The sequence below is a fragment of the Crocuta crocuta genome, unplaced genomic scaffold (assembly GCF_008692635.1).
Source record: "Crocuta crocuta isolate KB4526 unplaced genomic scaffold, BGI_CrCroc_1.0 scaffold267, whole genome shotgun sequence".
In the NCBI taxonomy this organism is placed as follows: Eukaryota; Metazoa; Chordata; class Mammalia; order Carnivora; family Hyaenidae; genus Crocuta; species Crocuta crocuta.
The window spans coordinates 2197265-2208439 of NW_027531899.1; the positions used below are offsets into that span (position 1 = coordinate 2197265).

Sequence of the window (11175 nt, forward strand, 5' to 3'; positions counted from 1 at the left end):
GGACTTATGGACACATTTGCTTCCCTTTGTTAAAGGAAAGCCTGTTTCCACCCGCCCTTTTCTTCTTGCTAAGGACACTGGTGTTAGGGTAAGCTATTTGGAGCTGTGGCAGCCATTTTGTGTTCATGAGGAAAGAGACAACAAGAAAACCACAGACAAATCAATCTCTGCAGCTGCCCACCTCCAGGCTTCTTGTTAGAGAATTAAAACAACCCTCTGTTTTAGCTATGGTTAGTCAGGTCTTCAGATTTACTTTGCAGGCAAAGCAGTTTCTAACTGATATAACTTTATAACAAAGTCACACTTATGAAGGTGCAGTGGTACAATAGTAATTACCTAATTACATGGACAGGTCTGTTCAGGGGAGGTTTTATCATCTTCATGTTGCAAATAAGAAAACTGAAGCTGTGAGAGGTTAGGTGTCCTTCTCCAAGGCCACCATAGCTAAGTGACCAAACCAGGATTCTGATGCAGCCCTGACTTTTCCAAAACTCACAGCTTTTTTCCTTGACAGTGTTTCATTTTTATTTCTTTACTGTGAAGTACAATCCGCATACAGGGAAGCACTCAACGCATGGAAGCACAGCTAAAGGAATGATCACAGGAATGAACACTTAGGTAATCCCCAACAAATCAAAAAAGCATTTTCAGCCCCCTCCCCAAACCCCATCCCTCCTCCCTGTAGGCAACCCTACCCTGACTTCGAACTCCAGGATTTATCTCTGCCTGTTTTTGAGCTTCAGGCTGTTTGTATTCTTTTATATCTGGCTTATTTCTCTCAATGCTATGGATCTGAGGTTCGACCATGTTGCTATGAGAAGCTGCAGTTTTGCCACGACGGATTCAACCCATTCTACCGTGAGGACAGAATCCGCTTCCCGTGTTTGACAACTATGAACACAGAGCCTCTTATTGCCCGCAAACACATTTTCCTTTGGGCTTTTACCTAGGAGGGGAACTGCTCAGTCGCTGGGCACGGTAATCTTTAATTTTCCTGAACTGCCAAAGTTTTCCAAGTGGTTGTACCAGTGTACGTCCCCCTAGCCCTGAGAGCCCGTGGCCTCACGTCCTCGCTGGTACCAGCTGAGGCTTCTCTAGCCACAACGTGAGCTGGCCAGCAGGTAACGCCATACGCCCAGGGCCTGCGAGACTGCACCACAGCGTGTTTGTAGAAACCCAGGAAAAACATCCCCCTCAGGGAATTGCTACAAGCATCCAAAATACACTTGAGGCTATGATGCAAAGATTAAGGCGGGGGCGCCCGGGTGGCTCAGCTGGTTAAGCATCTCTCTTCAGCTCAGGTCATGATCTTGTGGTTCATGAGTTTGAGCCCTGCATAGGGCTCTGTGCTGACAGCTCAGAGCCTTGGAGCCTGCTTCAGATTCTGTCTCTCCCTATCTGCCCCTCCCCTGCTTGTGCTCTGTCTCTCTCTCAAAAATAAATAAAAAGGCTAAAAAAAAAAACACCCAAAAACCGAAAACCTAAAAAAAAAAGAAAAAAGATTAAGGTGGCTCAATCAGTATTACCTGGAAAAACATGCCTGCCTTAAGTCAACAGACAAAAGAGATGGCAAAAATAATGTGTCACCGCATCGCCTCTAAGCATACAGCCCACGCTCGCCAAACAGGACCTGGGCAAGAGGCATGCGTGGAAGGAATGGAATGATCTCGTGTTTCAGAGTTCTCAGGTCTGGCCTTGGTAATTAATAAAAAAACAAGTCTCTTTTACGTAAGGACAGTAGTCTTGAAATAGATCATGAAAAGCAACAATGCTGGATGCCCTGCCAGTCTGGGAGGCCCTGGGATTTCAATCAGTGTACCAACATGATCTGTTTTTGTAACCTGCTGATACTGACGCTGGCCCGCAGCGCCCTCTTCTGGGGCCAAGTGGAAGCACGGTCCTGCACCTCAGTCTCCCGCTCTAGACAGGTGGCCTACTGTTGCATTTTGGCTCAGAAGACTTGATCAAAACTCACTACTTGAAAACCTTCCAGCTTTTCCTTCTCTGCTGGGTGGAGTAAGTAGGGCACTGACAGGGCGCAATGAGTGGCCATCTCTACTCTCCACCCGGTCCTGTCCATCGCCATTGCCTGCCTGGCCTATGATAATAGTAGCCTCCTGGTCTCCCTGCTCCCACACTGCTGCCACCCCGGCCCAGGCCACTCTTCCTGCAGCAGCTTGAATCAGACCACATCTCTCCTCTGTGCAGAACGGGCTAGTGACTTCCCATTTCTCTCCAAATAAAACCTATATACCCTGCTCAGCCTGCAAGGCCCTGTGTGACCTCACCCTCAACGACACCCGGCATCATCTCGCTGAAGGTAACCAGTCACGTGAGCCATAGAAAGTCTCAAGGCCGTGTAAACAGAGAGGTTTCTATTTGCACAGGTGGTTCTTTGTCGGCTCCTGACTCAGATGCATCCTTTTCTCTGCTGGGCGGTGGGTGCACCCTTCAGGAACTTCTCCTGGGAGGTCACTTAGGAATGCCTGCCTCCGTTTAAATACTGACTCTACCCGTTCCTTAACTGTGTGACCCTAGGCAAGGTGCTTAATTTTTCTGTGTTCCTCATCTATAAAATGAGGATAATAACGCCTCTCTCAAAGGGCCATAAAGATGCAATAAGATAATCCACAGAGTGCTTAGCATTGTATCTGGCATCCAGTGAGTGCTCAATAGGTGTTAGCCATTATTACGTATACACGTGTCAAATGTATCTGTACAAAGCCATATGCATAGTTAAGAATTTAAATTTCACCTTTAATAGGAAGCTACAGTTGGCTTTTCTCCTTACTTAACAATACGCTTTGGAGATTATAAACACACACACACACACACACACACACACACACACACATGTGATTAGAGTTACCTATTGAATACAAACGAAGTCCTAGTCGATTCACACTATTATACTTGCTTTTTTCACTTAATAGGAGATTCTCTCTTTTCTACCTTGTACACTTACTTATATATTTAAATGAGTGACTGTTACTTTTTAAATAAAAAAGAAACAACAAATCAAACCTCTAACTCTAACAAAATCAAGGCCTGTCAAAAGCTCACCTTTGCTGGGCTAAGGGGGACCTACTGGGCTTGGAGGCCACACCGTCCCTGGCTTCCTGGTGTTTCCTATGTCCTGGGAGAGACAAGCCAGCAAGGGGCTCAGGCCGGGGCCTGTCCTGTCTGGGCTGGGGGGGCCTGGTGTTCAGGCGTGTGGTGCCAGAGCCCAGCTCCAAGTCTGTTCCTGCCCTGGCGGGAAGCTCAGTGCTGCCAACGCTCACATCCCATCTGCCGGGAGATGTGGGCCCACTCGACTGTCTGCTCGGCGGCCGGGGGTGGCCATCTGGGGCGGGCCATCCTGCTGGGTTGGAAAACAGCCCAAGCCCTTCACCCCGGACCCCACACCTTGGTTTACGGGAGCCTGAGATATGTGCATGTGGACAGGAGGATAGAACTCTGCCCATGAACTCTACCCTTGCTCCCCGGCATGGCCCTCGGACCCTGAGGGGTGGGGGGACAGTGGCAGTTACAGGCCAGGACAGGAGTCGCATTTGCTGCTTGGAGTACTCACCGCCCTGTGGCCTTGTGCTACTACCCCACCGGTGCCAGTCTAAGAGAACCTTCCCGCCGCTCTGGGAGACAGGAACAAGCAGCACAGAGCCTATTCACAGACAAAGACGGAGCCCAGGGCTGTCTGTTCCCAGAGCCAGAATCCCAACTCGACCCCACAGGCAGTGTGCGGAGTGGTTAACAGCATGGGCTCAGGCCCCGGGGAGCCTGAGCTCTACCACTGGGGGCCCTGACAAATGATTTCCCCGGGCCTCGGCCTCCCATCCTCATCTGCAGAATGGGAATAACAGGATCCACGTCATAAGACTGTTGAGAAGATGTGAAGGCTCCGTGCATATAAAACGCTTAGGACAGGGTCTGGCAAGAACGTGTGTTAGAAGTGTTAGCTATTACTGCGGACACTGCTGTTACTACTGGGGGCTGTGGAAAGTCTACTGTGTCCCCATGACAGGAAGGGCCTGAGGAAGAGGCAAGGCAGACCTTGCTGGCCACTGCCTTCCCTCCAACTCAGGTGATGGGCTCCCTAGGCCTGAGGGCCCAATAGGGCAGCTCCAGAAGGAGCTGGGCTCAGGGGGGAGCCTGCATGCATGTGGGGTTAGAAGAAGGCCTGGTTGAGGCTGTGAACCAAAATGGGCTGAAATTCACAGGGCAGCCTGGAATGTGACAAGGGGACAGTAGACTGAGACCCTTGCCAACAGCGAGCTTCACTGGGGTCTTCCCAAGTTCCAGGCTGAGCACTGCCTAGTGTGCGACCCCACATGGTCCACACTACAGTCCCAGGAGACTGGGATTCCCAAGAGGGAAACTGAGGCTCTGAGAGGAGAAGCCAGGTGTCCAGCTTCACAGCTGGTGGGTGGCCAAACTAGGAATCCATACCAGGTCTACAATGTGCCAGATGTAATCCTGGCTCAGGCCCCTTTCACTGGCTGGAATGTTTTTGTTCCAGATGTCCACATGGCTCCTTCTCTCCTCTCCTTCAGGTCGTTACTCCAACGTTATCTTCCCAGTGATACCTCCCTTGACCATTCTACCTAAACACTGAACCACCTCTTACACCTCTTATCTCTTCCTTTACTTTCTACCTTGTCATCACGCACCATGCTGTGTAACTTACTAAAGTATGTGTGTATGGTCTGCTTCCTCCACAAGATCGCGGGCTCACAGCATCTCTGCTACCTTACCTGCTACTGTGCCCTCAGCGCTCAGCACAGGGCTGGCAGGTAGTGGTGTGAAGCTAATCTCTGCTGTGTGGATGAATCCCGGACCTGTGTCCTGGGGCCTCAAGAGCCTCATGCCCATCCTGGGGAGGACTGGAGGCTAGTTCTGGGGGTGTTGGGCCTAGGAAGTGGGTGGAAGCAAGCGCAAGGCAAGAAGCAGCACTGAGCTGGTTTCAAACTTACTGAATAAGAACCACAGCAGAAAGAAAGGAGAAAAAAAAAAAAAAAAAAAAAGAACCACGGCAGAAAGAATATATCCCGACTCCGTGTCCCTACATCCAAGTGTCATGACTCCCGGTTTGTGCAATGCAGGTTGGTATTTTAAAAATTCATTCTACATATTCCATTTTTATTACTAAGAAACAACAGCACAAAAGTGCTGGCACTGAGTTTGTAACCCGTCAAAGGGTCTGCCGTGCAGTTTTGAGCCGAGTCGGTGGGAAGAGGCAGCCAAGGGGGCTAGAGAACAGGCCGAGTCTTCCCCCTGCCATTACTGGAGGGCGCTTTGGGCAAGGCCCTCAACCTCTCGGTGCCTTGTCCTGTCATTTGTCAAAGGGGATATCGTGCCTTCATCACAGAACTGTCATGACATTTGAGTGAATACACATAAAGGGTAAAGAAAAGATATGACGCAGTGTTATTAAGCAGATCTGCAATGTCACAGTTGTAATAAAATATCATTCCTAGTGTTTGTTATTTCACCCAGCAGTTCCCCAGATGTCGTGACACAGTCTGGGGCCGTGTGAGCTGTCACATTACATTCTGCCCTGGTGCTCATCTGGCCAGAAAGGTGAGGAGAGGGAAGAGGGGCTGGGAGACAGAGGAGCCAGTGACCACCTGTGGTCTGGGGCATGGTGTTGTGGGGCTGCCTCCTCTAAGCTGCCACAAAGCCTCTGTGTCGTCTCATTTCCCCTCCGCAAGAGGGTCTTCGTGAAGGGATGGGGGCAGGGCCCTCGGTACGCCATCTGCCAGTCTGGATGACGTCCAGGCTCGGCTGGCCTCACACCCAAAGTCCTTGGCGGCGGCAGCAGGCTGCTGGGGTCCCACGTCTGGGCAAAGGCCAGGAACAAGGCGGATGGGGCAATGCTGGGCTGAGGAAGACCCACTTTGGGGGGCCTGCCCAGCTGACTACCACCCCTTTTCTGGAAAGCTCTTCCTTACTTGGGTCTTTTGGAAGTCTGCTGTTTTTGCTGGCCTAGCTCCCCTCTTTTTGCAGAGGGACTGCCTCCCCCAGGTGGTTCCAACGGAACTGTCAAGTACAGTGTGCTGCCCTGTCCCTGGACCCAGTGGGGCACATGTGATCCAAGCAGAGCCAGTCAGAGTCCTTCCCACAGATTTGGCAGCAAGCGTCTCTTCCTTGTGGAGGAGACGTGTAAAGATGTAGAAGAGTTGAGCAGCTGGTCTCCATTTTCCCATGACATGGAGAGAGCTTGCTGGTGGCAGAAGAGAAGAGAATGACATTCATAATGCAAAAAAACAGAGCTTAGAGGAGCAGAGCGGTCAGGGGGCAGAATTCTGGTGACATCATTTGAGTGCCTGGATCCAGCTATGCCTGAAGCTAGCCCTACCCTGCCTGGATTTGCAGTTACATGAACAGAAGACTTCTATTTCTGGCTTGAACCAATTGGAAGTAGATTTCTGTCAATTACAATGGAGAGTCCTAATTGAGCAGGGTGCCCCCAGCAGGCCTTGTTCCCTAGCCACGGCTGATATTTAATCTAGGGGAAGACCTCCTCTGCCCAAACCAGGACAACGGGTTTCTCTACTCAGACTTGAAAGCGCTGGGAGTGTTTCGAGCTGAGCAGCACCAGCAGCAGTGCCTGCTGTGGCTGAGATTCCCCAGTTCCTGCCCTGCCCGAGGCTTGCTCCCTTAATCCTTTTCCCTTCTGGAGGACATTTCACTATCCCGAAAGAATCCCTTACACCTCTCCCTTTATTTCTTATTCTAACCAGAGTGAGTCTCTTGCACAACGTTAAGTATTGTGGATTCTCCAAGATCCCAATCCAGGCCTGGCCCCTTGTTCCCTGATCCCATGCAAGTCATTTCATTTCTCTGAGTCTTAGTCTTCTCTTCTGTAAAATGGAGAGACAAGCAGAACTGCTCTCTGGAGGTTATTAGGAGGATTACGTGAGATGAAGCAGGGGAAGCACTTGCCCACAGAGCCCACCACAGAGTAAGGGCTCACAAAGGGTGAGGGGCCATTGAGCTATGATTTACGTAAACTAACAACAGTGATGCGACCTACCTCACGGGTCCGGAAGATGATCCTGTACTGGTACTGAGGCCCGTGGTCCTTGTGGTCCTCCAACTTCTCCCGCTTGATGCTCACAGCCACTGGCCCCAGTTTCTCGTCCACACCAAAGTAATTGGCATGTTCTGAGAAGGAAGAGTTCAGAGTGAGTTCTCTGGGAAGGAGGGGTGCTGCACCATGCCCGGGGCACATTCTTGTGCAACCTGTGGGGTCCTGCTCACACAAACCTCCCGCCTGATCATGGCCATGCTCAACAGAGAGACCGACAGCAGGGCCTGACTGTGCCACCTCAGCCAAGTCACAGAACTTTTCTGAGCCTCAGTTCCTTCATCCAAGAAATGGGCACCCTGACACTACCCATAACTCACTGAGTTGATGTGAGGGGAGGGTGAAATGAGACTACAAATATTAAATGCTTAGCACAGTGTCTGGCACGTAAAAAACCCAGTCTATGGTTATGCCAGACTTGCAAATGTTCATCATTAGCTCAGCTGCCGATCAGCCCTGTGAAGTGGTTAAGATTCTATACTAGAGGGCTGCGGGGCTCAAATCTGGGGTGTCTGCTAAGTTAGATGGATGGCCCAGGCCAAGGCACTCCACAGCACTCTCATCAGTAAAACGGGATCAGGAAGGCTGGGCCCACCTCTCAGCACAGTTGTGGGGATTAAATAGGTTAATTAGCATGAAGCACTTAGCACAGAGCCAAGTACACAGTAAGCACAAAAGAAATGCTAGCTATTATCATCCCAGGGCGTGATGTTTGTCAAGAAAAGGGACCATGATTCAAGTCCCCAAGCACTGCTTTTATCCAGCCATGTTCCTATACACCTAGGATACTTAAACACTACTCTTTTCCCTTACGGTGATGGAGCCATTGAATCATGGAGCAAGTTTCCTGTTCTCTCCCCTGAATAGCATCTGTCTCCCCCTTTCTCTAAAACATGCTGTTTTATAATCCTTCCAGGCAAACAGTTTTTTCCGACTTATAACCCAAGTGTTTCCTGCTTGTGGTGGATACCCACCAGCAGTCTGTCTTGACTCAAGTCAACATCTACCCCTTGCCAGAAATTCCTTCCCATCCCAGTGCTCTGAATACTTAATTGATGGTTCCTGTTCTCATGAGATGCTTTTAGTGGATCAAAAGCTTATCGAAGGCCTAAATAATGTGTGTTAATTAACACTGCCAGTCAGAACAGTGCTTGCACTGGGGTAAACCATCTCCCTGGCTGGTCAGAGAACATAAGACGTATCTGCTCCACAGATAATCGGTTCATTCCTAAACATCTGCAAGGCTTGTTCTGTTTTGTTTTCTACCAATACATACCCAGCGCCTTGCATTCCTGGCATACAGTAGGCACGCAGTAGACAATGACCAACGAGGAATTTATAAACTTTCAGGATTACCACAAAGTCCAATTTTGAAAGAAAATGGCTTTTTTTTTTTTTTTTTAAATAAAGCTCCCTAATGAGCTACCTGCCCGATGAAGAACTAAGTGCTTTCATGTACAATTGTATTTGGTCCTCACCAGTCTTACGTAGATATTTCTCTGTGTGAGTTGAAAAGAATGTGTTCTCTGTTGGTTAGGAACAAAAATGTAGAATCAGGTTTGGACTCAGTCATTCAGATCCTCTATAGCCGGATTTCTTGACCACTAGACTGGTCAATTTCAGAGAGACGCTGTCAGTGTCCCCACTGACTGTGGATTTGTTCAATTTTCCCTGTAGCCTTACCAGGTTTGAGTTTATATCCCCTTAACCCAGGCTGCCAGGTCACAAACATTCACAACCTTTCTCCTGGTTAGCAACTGGCTGGAGCTTTTTCCCCCCCCATCCTTTTATTTTTGATTTTCTGTGTCCTTTTGTTTTGGGGCATGTGATGCTGCTACAATCATCTCCATTCCTCACAGGAGGAAACAGAGTCCAAGGGGTGAAATGTGTCACCCAAGCTAATAAGCTATGAAACAGGCACCCTGAACCCAGGGCTGTCTGGACGCCAATGCTGGAGCTCCAGGGCCTGCACACACTCTGAGCCCTGTGGAATCACTTAGTTGAAATTTGTTAGGTTTGACTAGGACACTGGTTGAAAAAAAATTTTTAACTAGTTGCTGTAGAATACTAGCTGCCTAGCCATTCTATTCTGCCCTTTCTCCTTTTTAAGAAACACTCTTCTATTCTTAGGAGAGGAAATGGGGATTTGTCTAGCTGAAAGCCTGTATTTCCTAGGCTGCCTTATAGATAGTAGTGGTCAATAAGCAGCAGTGGCTAGCTAGGGCTTCTGACAAAGCTCTTTAAAGGGAAATGACTTGACAGGAGATCTGCCGTTTTGCCCTTAGCCTTTCGTCTTTCTCTTTGCCTGGAAATATGGATATGACAGCTGGAGCTGCAGCAGTCATGTTGGACCAGGAGACCACCGTGAGGACTGGAGGTCATGCACTAAGGATGGCATTCCACTGATACCGAGGAGTAACCATACCAGCCCTAAGCTGCTGACCTCCAGATTTCTTCATATCATAGAAATAAACTTCTATGTAGTTAAAGTCAGTCACTGGCAGTTATAAGCAATTCTAAATCAATACAGTTACCAGCTTTTAAAAATTATGAGAGGGGCGCCTAGGTGGCTCAGTCGGTTTAGTGTCCGACTTTGGCTCAGATCATGATCACACAGTTTGTGGGTTCAAGCCCCGCGTCAGGCTCTGTGCTGACAGCTAGCTCAGAGCCTGGAGCCTGGTTCGGATTCTGTGTCTCCCTCTCTCTCTGACCCTCCCCTGCTTGCGCTGTCTCTCTCTGATTCTCAAAAATAAATAAAAAACATTAAAATTTTTTTTTAAAAATTAGGAGAATCTACATTAAAGAAAAGCTTCACTTGAGGAGAATCTTGAAAAATCTGAAACACTGGGTTTGCCTGTTTCCTGGAGCTGAGCAGGAGCTGCCCTTTGCCCTGTCCCTGCCCAGCACCTGTAGCTGCCTGGGTTTCTGGTCTCTGCTCCTCGAATTGTCCCACCAGCACCAATGAACCTAATGATGTAGGAAGTCCATCTCTCCCTGGTGTTAACGCCTTCTAAACATCAACAGCTCCACCTTCAGAGGGGATCCGGAAACTGCCTGCTTTGTCCTGCACTCATGGGCTCCCAACCTGGGTTTGTCCATCATCTCCTGCCTGGACTCCTGCAGCCGCCTCCTCCCTGGTTTCCCAGCATGTGTCCCCCAGGAGGAGGCCATGAATACTTGAGTCAGTTCAGGGCCCTGTGCTGCTCAGAACTCTCTTGTGGCTCCGTCTCGCTCAGGGTAAAGGTGAAAGTCCTCCCCATGACTCACAAAGTCCCATGCTATCTGCCCCCATCACCTTCCTCATTCTCTCAGTCACTCCGTCCCAGCAACACCGGCCGCCTTCCTCCTCCTTTAGTGTTTCAGGACTATTGAAGTTGCTGTTCCCTGTGCAGGACCCCTGTCCCCAATCCCCACACAGCTCTTTCCTTGAGCTCAGTACTCAAGCTACCTAGCAGGCGCTCCCAAACCATTCCCTATTGAAAATGAAGCCTCTGACCTTGACACTATTTCCCTCTCCCTTACTTTATACTTCTCCATTGTGCTTGCCTCCTTACACTGCCTTACGTATTTTGCACATCAATCACATGTTTCTTATCTTTACCCCCTCTTTAAGTGCTAGGAAGACAAGATCTTGATTTTACGCTAGTCAATACTGGATCCTCAGGCTCTAGAGAGTGCCTGACACCTAGCTGAACCCAGCGCGGCTCAAGGCTCTGGCGTGCTGACCCGTGTGAGGCCGTCAGCTAAGCGCCAGATGCGGCTCCGCTCCCTGCACCTCACCCCCTCTGTCGGAGGCAGGTCTCCACGCATGCTGCAACCTGAGGGGGCAGGAGGGCGGAGGGGCCCCCGCACACAGGGAATGCCCAAGCGGCGGGGGTCCCAGGGACAGGCTGCTGCCCGCCCGCCCGCCGCCGCCGAGTCACCTCGGCCCACGAAGTGGTCCTGGTAGTAGCGGGCGCCCAGGTCCACGTGCTCGATGCTGTACTGCCGCGGGCGGCTCTGCGTCCTCTGCTGCTCCTTGGGCACCTCCAGCACCGAGATGCTGGCGTTGGTGCGGTGCGCGCTGAGGGCGGGCTGGGCTGGGCGGC

General features: G+C 50.1%; 1 protein-coding gene across 1 annotated transcript in view; it reads right to left on the minus strand.

Moving 5' to 3' along the window:
* Window positions 1-11175, minus strand: part of SIPA1L3 (signal induced proliferation associated 1 like 3) — a 249360-nt gene that overhangs the window by 85067 nt on the left and 153118 nt on the right. Inside the window, exons 4-5 of the mRNA XM_077773636.1 lie at window positions 11011-11170; window positions 7034-7164 (exon numbers count right to left, since the gene is read on the minus strand). Of these exons, the coding sequence (XP_077629762.1) occupies window positions 7034-7164; window positions 11011-11170 (291 nt within the window). The remainder of the gene's footprint in view (window positions 1-7033; window positions 7165-11010; window positions 11171-11175) is intronic.